Raw genomic sequence first — 14,327 nt, 5'->3', positions numbered from 1 at the left:
TGACCTCTTCCAAAAACAACATTGATGTATGTACAGTTCCTTTATGTACAGTTCCTTTAACCTTTGCTTGGTCAGGAGAGAGGAAGTCTTTAAACACAACTAGAAATAAAATCAGAAACGAAGGAAAGAAAGGATACACTGTGGCCCCGAGGTTGGGGTGTGTGGGAATGTGGGGGGGGGGCGGGGGGGGGGGGTTGTCGAGTTACACAGTACAGGATTTGTGATTACAGAGACAACAACGGTCTAACGCAGACTTTCCTGTCGGGCGGGAAACTAAGCATAAGTGCGGGAAGGACGATAAGGGGCAATTATTTTGTAGCATTGATACGGTGATTGGACTTGGTGACCGCGTTCCCACTGGATCCACAAATTGAGGGATCGGGATCCCGCAACAAGATTAGTTGCAGGCGTGAAATCGCGGTCGCGTTCCCACTTGAGTATTGATCTACTTTTTGGGGGAACGGAAGTGGGTTCAAAAGAATACTGTTTTGCTATCAAATTGCGGGGTCTGATCGCCATTTGCGTTCCTACTAGACTTTTGCTCGCCCATTAATCCTCAAGGGCGATCAGATCCCGCTTTAATCCTAGATCCTGATCGCCCTCGCGTTCCCACTGGAGCTTATTTCTCTTTGATCGCCCATTGATCGCCCTTTCGGGGTCTTGATCGCCCTTTTCTCGAATTGGGAGATCAGTGCGGGGTCAAGTGGGAACGGGGTGTCAAGAAAATATGAATTGCTGTATCGTTTTGCCATCGTCGATGTGTTATGTGTAAAGGCCGAGTCACACTGCAGCTACAACGAGAACGATAACGATAACAACGCAAAGAGAACGCATTCCATTGGTTGAATGGGCGTGTGCGTATTCTGCGTGGAACAATTCAACCAATAGAATGCATTTTCTCTGCGTCGTGATCGTTATCGTTTTCGTTATCGCTGTGACTCGGCCCTAAAACGAAACATATAGGGAGAGTAAGGGTCATGTCACACGGGGCAATTTACAGGCAACCATTTACAGGCAATCTCAAAGAAGAAAAATGCATTCACATTTTAACGCTCACATACTTGTTTGGGTATCATAGGACATTTCAAAGAAAATTACTCATGTGCTATCAATGTGGTCTCGTAGCATGCACTGCGGTTGGTTGCCTCCAAGTTGCCTGGAAAAGGTGCCTCGTTAGACAAGGCCCTAACAAGCAAGTTGGAAATTTTCAATTTGAATGAACACGTTGCCTTGGATCGGTCGAGTTGGTCTTTCAAATGCGTTTGTAACCGTTTGTTATAAAATGCATGGTTAGAAATATGTTGTAAAAGTAGAATACAATAATGCACACAAACATGCCCCGAAAATGCACGGTTTTCCTTTTACCTCGTCGGCTAGGAGTCAAATTGTTGACTCCCATAAACGGCCGACCGTTTTAGGTCGTAGAGTAAAAAGAAAACCACACAATATTTCGAGACAAGTTTGTGTGGATCATTGTATTCTACTTTTAAAACATCTTTCTTTCTACCAATAATGCATTTTTTAACAAACGGTTACAAACGCTTGTTATAGACCAACTCGTCCGATCATCCAAGGCACCGTGTTTCTGTAATGGTTGCCATTGCTTGCTATAGGCCTACTTGTTTCAATTTACAAATAGGCAATGGTCGTTTGACCCAATTCTCTTTATCACTGAAAAGTCTGAATGTGTGCCAAATTGCATGATGTATCATCAGAATGGCACAAACCACAAACTCATTACACCAATGTCATTTTGCAATCCTGAGTATCGTATGCTGTTTATGCACATGCTCCAACAGAGCATTTCTGCATGACTCACTTTTTACTCAAAGTGGTCGCGGTTCTCTATAACAGAGTTATTATTTTTTCAGGAAATACAATAACCATCAACAAAAGAAACACCACTCAATGGTCAACCATATGTTCGATTATTCCAACGTATAGTGAAACCGTTTAATATATAATATTGTCATAAATAATACTCATTATTAAATAGCACCATTGAAACAAAGAATGATAAACTGGTTAATATTATGATTGCCTCGCAGTAATACACTCATTAAATTAAACGTTGCAATATCACTATTACAGCAGACCTACAACAAATATGACATAGGCCTTTTATAATGTGCTTTGTGTCACTGTAATGAAATAGTTTACGATTTCAAGCATTTTTTTGCATGTTCTCTTCCAACAGTGGTCCGGTGGCCAGATACAAGAAATACGGACCAAAAGAAGTGTCATGGGCCTGCTTGGTCGTCACTGAACGAGTTGAGGGCCAGCCTGCATTGTCTGTGTCAACACTCCCAGGGCGCGCCCTGGTGAAAAAAAGCAAACATGTGATACTTTTTTCTAGACTATCACGTGTTATTCAAAATAAACAGAAAACAAAGAGAACAAAAACACATTGCGTGTTACTGTTACGTCAAATTCTGCAACATCATTGTATACGACCTATCATGGTGTGTTTATGTAAATTGAAAGCACCGGATTTGAGCAATGATTCCAAATCATTTTGTTATTTCAACACTCCCTTGGCCAAGGTACATGTTTATTATGTAGCTCGGCAAAACATCACCTGATATTTCCTCCCGTTCACGTGACATTTGGGACAAAATAAAGAGAGAAAGAAAACATTCCCGTTATACTCCCTGGGCCCAATTAAAGCTGCTATAAATCAGAAAATACTGCTTGACACATCTCTGCTAAGCAGAATACCAGTCACAACTTGTACATTTGACGTGGTAGTTATAGTTAAGTCTAGTGGTAGTTTGGTTGGTAACTCAATCTACTTGGTTAGTGCGTTTGCTTAGTTCCTGTTTTGCTTAACAAACATCTCTTTTGAAATTGGGCCTATGACCAAGTTCTCGTTACAATGAGTATAGCAGAACAAACTACTAACAAATGTCTTTGCTAAGCAAATATTGAGTGGGCTACCAGTCATGCACCCAATTATCAATTAATTTTATTTTGGCTGGTAACCTGCATCTGCTGTGAAGGCTTGGCACATCAGGACGCGGTTACCAGTTACCATACAAAGAGTATGCTGTGTGTTAGTTTTTCTAGATGATTTTGTTTCACATGCATGGCAAATAGTAATACACAGGCTGAAACACTATTCGGTTATTACATGCAATATTTTGTCAAAATGCGACTACTGGTTTAGTCCTGCACCTATTTGAATCAAGATCAACAGTATTAACTTTAAGTGTAATAATCATCGACAAAAATGCATGAGCTGATATGTTCATTAATAGTTATATAAATCTATAAATATTTACAAAGGAAAAATATTATATCAAAACGACCGATGAATGCATCCGTTGAAACTCACAACGTTCTGGGCGCTGGTCACTGCCCGACCAGAAGCCTGCTACTTACAGAAACATATTTCCAATACATATTGAGAATTCGTTGGTATAGCCTACACCGTTTCTACTTGACAAAATATCAATGTACGAAATAAATTGTTCACAGTCTGGAGAAACCTCAATTGGGCACATCGTGCTGCTCAGGAATTGAGGACCTTTTGCGCACATTAATAGTAAGTTTTATAAATCCCTTTTGCTTATTTCGAAGCTTCTAGAAAAGGGAGTTTTCTCGCTCAAAGTGTTTCCCAAAAAGAAAATTGCAAAAAGAAACATTAATTTTGTTAAGTATACCTGCTATAACTTGTGAAAGAACAAATTGTGTGAACTTATAGCAGGTAGACACTGTTTGTGTGTTTGCTCCTTTTGATCATTAGACGAAAACCTGAGCACAGGTTGGGTCGACGAATGTACCAATTTGAATAGTTTGCTTTGTACGAAATTACTGACTTTAAAAACATGTTTAAGCACACAATCGCTGCGGTAAAAATGGTGTTAAAAACTTGTTAATTTTAGCGAACAAAATAATAATTTCCTCAAAATATGAAAGCCCCCTCGGAACGACATAATTCATAAGCAGAAGTAACCATCTCACCATTTTTGGGTAACAATGTGATTTGTGTTTCTCATTAGCATCGCTTAAATTAAAAGTTTACCCTGCATCCCAGTGCCCCCACCCCCCCCCCCCACCATATTCAGATAGCGGCTTCCGTTTTGGATAATCAAAATGTACAGTGTAGCTCCATGCTAACATTCTTATGTACAACAAGTATATACAACTGAGTTTTGCACCTTCGTCAATATGTGTGTTCATGCAGCAATTTCACATTTCATTTTTTTTAAATGGGGAAAGAAGTAGGCACAAGTTTGAACGCCATTGTCACCGATATTAAAGGATAGGGTATACCTAAATTAGCCAACAATCTGAACAAATACACATTTACTTGGTAAAGAGCATAACTTAATAAAACATTGTTAAAAACGAGTACATTTGAAGTTAATATTAATAATATGTAGTTTCAGAGACAATTTGTAATTCTTCACCATTTGTAATTCTTCACCCAAACATTTGAACCTGCATCTGAAAGCACACATTTCTGCGTCTGAAAACCACAATTTTTTTTTTCTTTTTTTATGTCATATATTTTCTTGCTTCGATGACCAATTGAGCCAAAATTATCACTGTATGTATGTCATCGTATACATATGTTGGTAGGGCATCCATGCATACTTGCATTATAGAGTGAATATAGTAATACGGGCTGGTTCAGAAAACCTAAACCACACACCACGGCGTTCATCGCAAATGTAATCAGGCATGCAACTGTTATGACTTATTATGGCAATACCAAGTACTATTACAAAGAAAAACACTCATGGTTTAAATCTGCTTTTAAGTTTGGTTGTAACACCATGAGTTAAGTGGGTTGAACAATGGTACAACGGATTTGCGGTTTATGTACAGGCTTACAATGAAACTGGATATAAATGGGCCCTCTGTTCAAAGAAGGGCAATAGAACGCTTAATCCTGGATAATGTTAGTGTGATGAAAACACACATAATAAAGGCATGTGACTTTTAGACACTGGTCTGACTGTCACGGCACAACAAGTGTATTGTGCATACTACACAAAACACAAGGTCATTGCAAAACATGTGTTTAACAAACAAAAGGCCTACTTGTTAACACACAAAGTGTGGAATTTTAACATGAGGGGCGTGCTATTTGTTATTATTATTATTATTATTATTATTATTATTATTATTATTATTATTATTATTATTATTATTATTATTATTATTATTATTATTATTATTATTATTATTATTATTATTATTATTATTATTATTAATTTAAAAACAGAGAGAGCAGGTTTGATTGTGGACTAATTAAATCTAACTGTTAGTGTACGTTTATAAAAACTGCAGTTGGAGATGTGAATGTTAATCACCCGGCCACAGGTCTATGGGGTCGACAATATGTTGAGAGAAACATGACAGTTGTTGTTGTTTTTCTCAACAAGTAGGCCTATTGACTTGTAACTTTCACATGTGGCAATTGTACAGCCTTCAACTTGAAATTATATGCCCCTCCCCCACAGTATATTGGGCCTAATTCACATTAATGTTCACACTGCACTAATTGTTATCCATGCTGTATGCCTACAGAGTACACGCATCACTATAGACCATGCGACCTATGTTTACAATAAGTGTGAACTTGTACGTTCTTTGAGTATTCTGGCAGGCAAGATACTACACTGGTCATACAGGAAAGTTTACATTTTGTGTCATAATTTCCACACAAATCAAAGAGTATGAAAGTAAAAGCTGGACAAGTTTTGAGATGTGCCCCCTTTCACCATATCAACAGTTGATAATAATTAGACAGTGAAACCTCCATAAAATTTAAAGGGACACACCGGCCGAATTGGGCTATTTGGGCTACAAAATAGACTAAGATATGACTTCAACGGTCTTCCAGGAATGAAGAAGAACAATCCTTAAAAAAAATCATCAAATTTAGCCGTTTTTGAGCATTTTAAGACAAAAATGCAGGTCGCGTGATTGTTCTTACCAAAAGTGGTACAAACAATCACGTGACCTTCTGGGCTAGTTTACTTTCAGCCGTCTAAAAGTAACTTACTTAACCAAATTTAAATCTTTTTTTTACAAAATTATTTACGAATAATTGACGAAAAAAGATCATGTATTCAAATTATCGCTACAAAATGTAAATAATGGTGAAAAATCTAACGTAAGATTCACTTTCAAAGAGTCCGTGTAACGGAAGCTTGTTATATGGCCGCTTTGGGTTTTTAAAATCATTTTTCGCTAAATACGTGATATTTTGATGATTTTTTTTTTACAGCAACCATCTATAAAAACATTATTTATGATTCTACACCCCTAAATTGCGTAAACGGTGAGCCGGTGTGTCCCTTTAAGATGATTTTATGTTTTCTTCCATTGGGCCGGCTGCTGTACAAATCGTGCCTACAGGAAGTCCATCATCTGTAGGGCAAGTCCAATAAAATGTACTATTTGTGGGTCCATTCCCTTCAATCCTTCATGGATGAAAAAGCTACAAGTCAAACACTATGTTTTGTTTTTGTTTACATCATCAGAATGCATTTAACATCAGAATAAATTATCTGTTCACTTGACAGATACCCGAACATTGGCACTAGGCCTGGAATTTCAATTTGCAGAGGGCAAGGTCATTTGCATTTGGCAAAGTGCACTTCCAGTGGAAAATCTTTGGGAACTGTTGCAGTGGTAGTGACCCCCTGGCAAAGACCCAGGGGAAAAACGAGACCATGGGCTTGTGTGGCCTTTCTGTATTACATGCCTATAGGCTTTCAACATTATTAATTGCTTTTTGCTTTTCAGATTGCTAACTGTTTGACCATGTAATAGGCTACCTGCAAGACCATTTCCCTTGTATTTCCCCAACAACAAATAAAATGTACAGCACTTATGTTTCAAATAACGTTAAAACTTTTCTAAACTCTAACTTGAGCTTAGATGTTGAATGGTTGATAAACACTGGACAGTACATAAAAATGAGTGTTACACTGAGTATTGAGTATAAGATGTTTATCAACTATTCAACACAACATATTCAAGTACAATCGTTTGTTTTAAATGTAGTGTGTATAATGCATACCGCACAAATACATCCTTGTCAATCGATTTAATAGTGGAACACGCATCACATGTAGGCCTCTAAACTGTTTCGGACTACAAACTTCAAAACAGTAGAGTCCTATAATGATAAATATAGGACGCTTCACTTCTTTGCTTTAACAGATTTCACATTGAGTATCTATTTTCAATTGCGATACACATTGTTAGCGCGCAAATGCTTGCATGTGTATGGTTATGGTTAGACAGATTAACGCCGAAACACCCTTAGCCAAATACAGCTCATTATAGCTATGTCTTTACTTTGAATTATTTATTGTTGAATTAAATAATTAATGATACGAACAATATCAAATGACAAGGATATATACATGTGTGAAGTCGAGGATAAAATATAGGATGACATTATTTTGTTCATACAATATAGCAGAATATGATCACTCGTTGAAATCTAAAATGTTCCATTTTACACCGCTTTGCCTCAGCAAATTAACATGTGATTGTATTTTACTTCATGGTGTGTCATATATTCACCCAATATTTTTGTAACACTCTTTATTTATAATAACAAAAAAGTTCTGGATGGAATGGATGGTTGTCAAAACTAGAGTTGGATAATGCCTATAAAATGTTACATTATTATCATACAACAAAAAATGATTAGATATTGCATTTATCACAATGTATAAATTATAGATGATTATAGCAACTTTGCCTGACCCCCACTCCAGTTGGTGAACTTTGACCTTAGGTATGGTTCCATCTCCTCCCCTAGGTCCATAGTAATGTCCGGTCGATGACACATGTTCTCATAAATGTTCTCCCCATCCATATCCTCATCCGAATAATCATCTTGGGTATCATCCGGGGTCTTAGGTTCTTCCAACGGTTGGATGGGCATGGGGGCTGAGATGACTGGTTTAGGGAGAATCTTGGGTTTAGGCCTGAGGGCAGGTTTAGGTTTTGTTTTAGGTTTAGACTCTTCCTCGGTTTCTGGTTTGTCTTTGGGATTGTCCGACGACAGCTGCTCAGGTTCCTTCTTCTTGTCCTTGATAGGTTTCGAATACATCACTCCAATGTCACCAAAGTCATGTGTCATCCCTGCACACGATAAACGACCGACGACAGTGACGCGCGAGCCCGAGTCGTCAGTCGGTCGGATGGGTTGTCCACCGGACTCCTCCGATTCTCGTATATGCTCCACTATGGCGTCTCTGGGGGTTAGGCAGATTGTGACTGGTCTCTGGTTCGACTGCAACTTGGCGACTATAGCAGGATTGTCCTCGTCAGTCGGATCAACTCGGAGGGGTTGATTTTCAATCACTTGAGTCTCGGTGTCTTGCTGGCTGGCAGTCGAATTCTTCAAGCGATGCTTTCTCACGATAAATATTATTCCTATTATTACGAGCACAAGAAAGAGGCAGCCAACGATGATGCCTGCGCTGATACCAGCTCCATCCTTTTGACCATCGTTAAGTCTCGGTCTCATATTCTTACCGCTCAAAAGAAGCTCCGAGATCAGAATCACAGCACTTGCAGATCCTTCCTCATTTATCTCGTTATTGGCATGGCACTTAACAATAGTTGAATTGTCATCAGCCTTAACATTGATAATTCTCAAGACTTTATTGTCTTTACGAATGAAAACCTTTTCTCCGGAGGACGAGATGTAATCTTCGGCAGCTAAACCGGCAACTGTCCATGTGTAATTGGTTATCTTAGGTATCCCTTGGCCGAAGCAGGTAAACACAGCATCTTCTCCAATGCTTACCGGTGATGTTGTTATAGAAACGTTAGTCGGCCGATGGAATGGTTTCAAACTGCACGTTCTGAGTTGGGGTGTAGCGGGTGTGTCTTCAACACACGTGAACACTGCTCCATTGTCCGTCTCTGTTAACTGAAGTTCATATGTGGCTTTGGGTAGGGGGTCTTGCTCGACCCTTCCGGGTAGTATCTCATGCCAACTCATCCAGTCCAAACGGGGTATAGGAGTGCCCCCGGATGATACACAAGTCAATGTGACACTCTGTCCTGGTTCAAGATATACCCCACTTGGTTCCATACTACATAACGGATAGCCCTCATCGGGGGCAACATAAACAGTTATAGTCGCAATTCTGGATTCCCCTAAATAAGTATCCCCTTGGAAATACACACAGCTGTACCCACCAGCATCCGACATCTGGATATTCTGCACTTCGAGAAAATATTCCCCAGTTCCCGTGTTACCTTGTACGGTGAGTCTTTGCCACAAGCCCCCAGTGCGAGTCTGATGGAACACTTGAGTTCCCTTGGTAAGGTATGCATCGGTCGGGTTGTGTCTGTACCAGTACACGGTGTACGGTGCTTGGTTTGGGTCGTTGTTTACGGCACACCGGAGCACCACCGTCGACCCCGGGGTGGTGTTCGAATCCAACGGGTTCTCCCGAATCACATTACCGACGACAGCATAAAACTCACCGTACACGACGAGGATCACAAGCATATACCATACAGCCATTGCAGACGATGGTGATAGAGCATTGAAGCGCTGCATTATCATGAGAGTTTTAATGATAAAAACAGCAGGGCAGCAGAGAAAAACACACTCCTGATTCCACGTATGCACTGCTGTACTGGTGAAACAGTGCAGAATAGAATGTCACTGCACAGAGTTCTCGGTGAAAATTCAGTTTTATGATTCCATGTTGACACGGTCTTAAGTCAGACCCTTGTTTGAAGCCCTTCTATTGTATTTATTTCTACTGGTTGACACTGCGCTCATTGTATCCTTTTAGTACAAATATTGACAGATGTTTTGTCAACATGCTCTTCCAAAACAGAGCGATGTTAAAAATACACTACAACAACCAAAGGCAAACTGCATCACTGCACAGAACACATGCAACGTACGTAGACACTCACGCACACACAGACTAGACACATGTACTGTATACACGACGACTGTTTTGTTGATCCGTTCTACAAACCGCCTATCGACGCGACGCTAGTCTTGAAATCGAGACGGTAATCGTTGTGCGACCCCTTGTATCGTTCGGGACCACTCATAGAGCAGATAGCTCTATGGGACATTGCAGAGAGAGGGGGGGGGGGGGGGGGGGGGGTACTAATGTGTGATGCCACGAACTACATACGACCGTTGCATGTACGGCAAGCATGGCAGGGTGTGTGTATAATGTTTCGATCATGGCGCTTGTGAAAATAATGGCCAGCGCCCTGGCAGCAGACACTAGACATAGACACTGACTAACGACTTGTCATCAAGACTAAAACGACGCTTACCAGCGATATCTCCCCTTACAGCACTCTACCCACCGCAGACATGCTCTTAGTCTTAATCACCAGCAGGTCAACACCCCCGAGATTAGGCAAGTAAAATAAACCCTCTGTTCGTTGCTGCAGGGTGCGGAAGGACCCGCCATTCCTCCAGGGGTGGCCTCAGTGATTAGTGTCAGCTTGTATTTCGATCATCGAGGTTTGGAACACAACGAGGTTCTGTCCTTCATTTTATGTCAAATGGCAAGATGATGGGAAGATGCAGCTTGCCTGCTGCCTGCACTTGCATGCCGTCAATGCAGTACCCCCCCCCCCCCCCCCCCTCTAAAGCAAGGACGTAAATGCTGGATGTTTACACACATTGTGCCATTAATATCTATGCATACATTGTATGTATTCGTTTTAACTAATTTGATCCCATTAAAACGGTCTCGCGTTCGATGCATGATGACTCAAAGCTTCAATAATGACAAGTGTCACGTAAAACTCATGGTAAAAATGCACCAAACTTCCCAAAGCTGCTGGTAGGCTATAGCTATGTTATCACCGATAAGGTAGGATAAGGTACGTAGGCCTGCCACCAGCAACTTTGGGAAGTTTCGCGCATTTTTGAGAAAAATTCACTTCGAACACGTACTACGGTTAAAGAAAAGAGTAACTTATCCCCAAACGTGAAGCATTACCGCGGTAACGCTTTGGGGAAAGTGGTGATTTAGGGGCCTAAATTTGTGCTCGCGGCTACGACTAAAGGCTGTACTCAAATAATTGTGTTTAGGGGAACACAACTTGTTCTGAAGTTCTGAACAGATTAACAGATTTTTCCCTGGACCCACACTAAAGTGGAGCATTTGGAAAATCTACACATTATTATTGGCTAGAATATTCAAATAATTAAGGTCACTTGTATGCACAAGTACAGAGTAGTATTTTTTTTTATGGGTCCATGCAGACATGCATCTGCCATGACAGTGCTTTCTAATAAATCCCTGACCCACAAAGAAACCACTACATTTATTATGAACGAATCAAAGATGTTTAATTTAAACGTAACTTCAACGAAAAAAAACAAAGAAAAAAAACACAGATTTGATCCCCACATGTTAGTTATATTACAAACAAGTGTACAGCTGCTGTGTTCCTTCAGCACGCGCGCACCTCTGTAGATTTGGCCCCTGTCTTTATCCGCACTGGGCCCAAAGACAGGTCCCTGCCGCTAGATACAGGGTGCATTCGTTTAGCTGCTTCCCTGGGCGCTCCCTGGGTCTACTCGGGTGAGTCCCGCCCTGACAAGAACGAACGATCACGCTCGCCCTCTCGTGGTGATGGCATGCAACTCAAGTCACGGAGGGCACTGGGGGCTTACCCGGGTGAGCCCCGTCAAAGCAGTCAAAGCTATTCGAACGTACCGGGGCAGACCGGGGTGACCCGGGGAAGCTAAACGAACGCACCCACAGTGACTCCCTTGGAGATGATAAACGTCCAGTGACATAAATGCCTAAAAGTCACTGCTAAACCGCAATAGAATTTGACTGCGTATCTTTTGGTGCGTTCTCCCTGGGTCGACCCCGGTCTGCCCCAGTACGTTCTAATAGCTTTGACGGGGCTCACCCGAGTCACCCCCAGTGCCCTGCTTGTGGAGTGGGTCACTTTGGGTGACCTGAGGTGCGTGCCGACACCACGTACCAGAGGGCGAGTGTGATCGTTCGATTTGCTCTTGTCAGGGGCTCACCCGAGTGAGCACTGCGGGGTCGACCCAGGGAAGCTTATCGAACGCACCCTAGTGAAGTGATTTAGGTCAAAGGTTAAACCACACGCCAGTTTTTGATGCCGGTCTCTCGCATTATTCACGAGCACTTCGGTAGCCTGGACATCTGACGTCACACTTCGACGCTCGTGAATAACGCCAGAGACCGGCATCAAAAACCGGCGTGTGGTTTGACCTTTGACCTCAGCCATTTCACATTGGGCGCGTTCGTTTAGCCTCCCCGGGTCGACCCCGGTGTGTGGCGTTTTTTTCTTCTCTTCAGGACGAACGTGTGCAGATAATTATCCACGTTCGTCCTGGAAAAAAACCGCCACACACCGGGGTCGACCCAGGGAAGCTCAACGAACGCACCCATAGAGATATGCAGTCAAATTATATTGCGGTCTTGAGAGCAGTGTACTGTTTGGGCAGCTAGCTCATGTCACTGCACGTTTATCAAACTTATATCATTGCATCCAATGTAATTACTGAATCTAGCGGCAGGGACATGTCTTTATCCTTGCGGATAAAGACAGGGGCCCAGTCTAGCACCTCGGCTGCTCCTGGAGTACCGAGCGAATAATGGGTGCGTTTGTTTAGCTTCCATGGGTCGACCCCGATGTGTGGCGTTTTTTTTTTTCATTACGAACGTGGGTAATTATCTGCACACGTTCGTCCTGGTGGAAAAAAAAAACACACACCGGGGTCGACCGGGGGAGCTAAACGAACGCACCTACAAACAAGTAACTTTGAAAGACAGAGGGCGCACTTAACGGTCCACGGTGAAATTCTCTCTCAACGCTGCTCACTGCCGTTGTTTTAGGGTAAAGCCCGGTTCATACTTCCTGCGAATGCGATACGAATGTTGACGTCACAAATTCGCAACGAATTATTCGCAGCGGGCAACTTTGTTCAACTCACTTGCGAATATCTCTGCGAAAGGAGGGTTGTGACGTCAACAACTTTGTTCAACTCACTTGCCAATATCGCTGCGAAAGGAGGGCAGTCGGCGTCACATTCACGCCAAATTCGGAAGTATGAACCTGGCTTAAGGCTGCTCTGTGCTTGCTTTATGACTATAATAAGTATTGCTTTTTGAATTAAAATTGCATTGTGGTCCATGTTACAAAATAAATTGTCGAAAAAGGGCAGGCCTAATGTGTGGTGACAGTTGTCGTACGCATACTTTTTAGAGCTCTCGATGCCAACATTCGTTTGTGTATGAACTTGGAGGTATTTCTACCGCCATGGTATGAATGAAAAAGAAACACCTGGCTGGACGAAAATTCGAAAACTCGCGATATTATTTTGTCACCATTACTTTGGACACTTCTCATCTCTTGTGCAAAACATAATGGGACTGGAGTTAATTGCTTTAATGTCGTACCGAACTGTTGATGTGGCTACATCAGGACTTTAAAAGGGTGTTGTTAAGGAACGTCACGTATGGGGGCCTCTGAACGGCGACATCCAGCCAAAGTCGTAGCCGTAGCAGTAGCCGTAGCCGTAGCCGTAGCAGCAAATTAATTGGACACAGCCTGAATCTACCAATAACCTTTCAGCTAAATTTGCATTGGGTATAGACACAATTCTATCAATGATTCAACTACATTTTGTTCAACTTAGACTCGTCATACACCAATTTGATTGGTCAAGGATATGTGACGTAACAATCAAGGCGTGTGGTTCACATGTCATTGCAGTAGTGATTGGTCAGGTCTCCATTATTTCGGTGACAGCTTTTTGATATTGAGATGGTTCTTAAAAAAGTAACGAGTTTGAAAAGACTATCATTTTGGATATGATGCATGGCATACTAATGAGAAAGTTTGCATAAACCAAACCGTATAGACATTAACGGCCGTGTCCGTGTTTTCCAAGATGCTCGTGTTTAAAATTGACGAAACTTCAACAGCATACGTCCTGTAAGACACTGGTGTATGGAGACTATATGGAGACCGATGTCGCAAGCAATACATGCTGAGTTAGGAACATCACTTAAGCGGCCACGCTACACTCTTTGTTGGCCCAAAGAGTAGCCTTGCTCAAGGCAGTCGAATTATTCACTCCGAAAAAAGACCGCCTTTGTACAAAAACCCACCCGTATTCACTGTGCGTATCGCACGACACGATGCCCCCGTACACTATCCGCATGCGTCGGCCTCACGGCCTCCGCATGCGGTTAGTGGTACGAGTGCGGATGACTTGTGTGCACAGTGTACGGGTGGGTCATGCGGTGTGATCGCACGCACCACGCACAGGGTATACGGGTGGGTTTACAGCGGCGTCT

The 14,327-nt window shown here is 41.9% G+C and overlaps 1 protein-coding gene across 1 annotated transcript; it reads right to left on the bottom strand.

The window, feature by feature from the left end:
* Positions 1-5,279: 5,279 nt before the first annotated feature.
* LOC139947172 (uncharacterized) lies at positions 5,280-9,890 on the bottom strand. The gene has a single exon (XM_071945034.1). It carries the CDS (start codon positions 9,557-9,559, stop codon positions 7,718-7,720), a length of 1,842 nt encoding a protein of 613 aa, XP_071801135.1. The 5' UTR covers positions 9,560-9,890; the 3' UTR covers positions 5,280-7,717.
* Between the last annotated feature and the right edge of the window lie 4,437 nt (positions 9,891-14,327).

This window comes from Asterias amurensis, chromosome 14, assembly GCF_032118995.1.
Source record: "Asterias amurensis chromosome 14, ASM3211899v1".
Classification (NCBI taxonomy): Eukaryota; Metazoa; Echinodermata; class Asteroidea; order Forcipulatida; family Asteriidae; genus Asterias; species Asterias amurensis.
The sequence above is the reverse complement of the archived record's forward strand: the minus strand, read 5'-3'. Positions and strand labels throughout refer to the sequence as shown.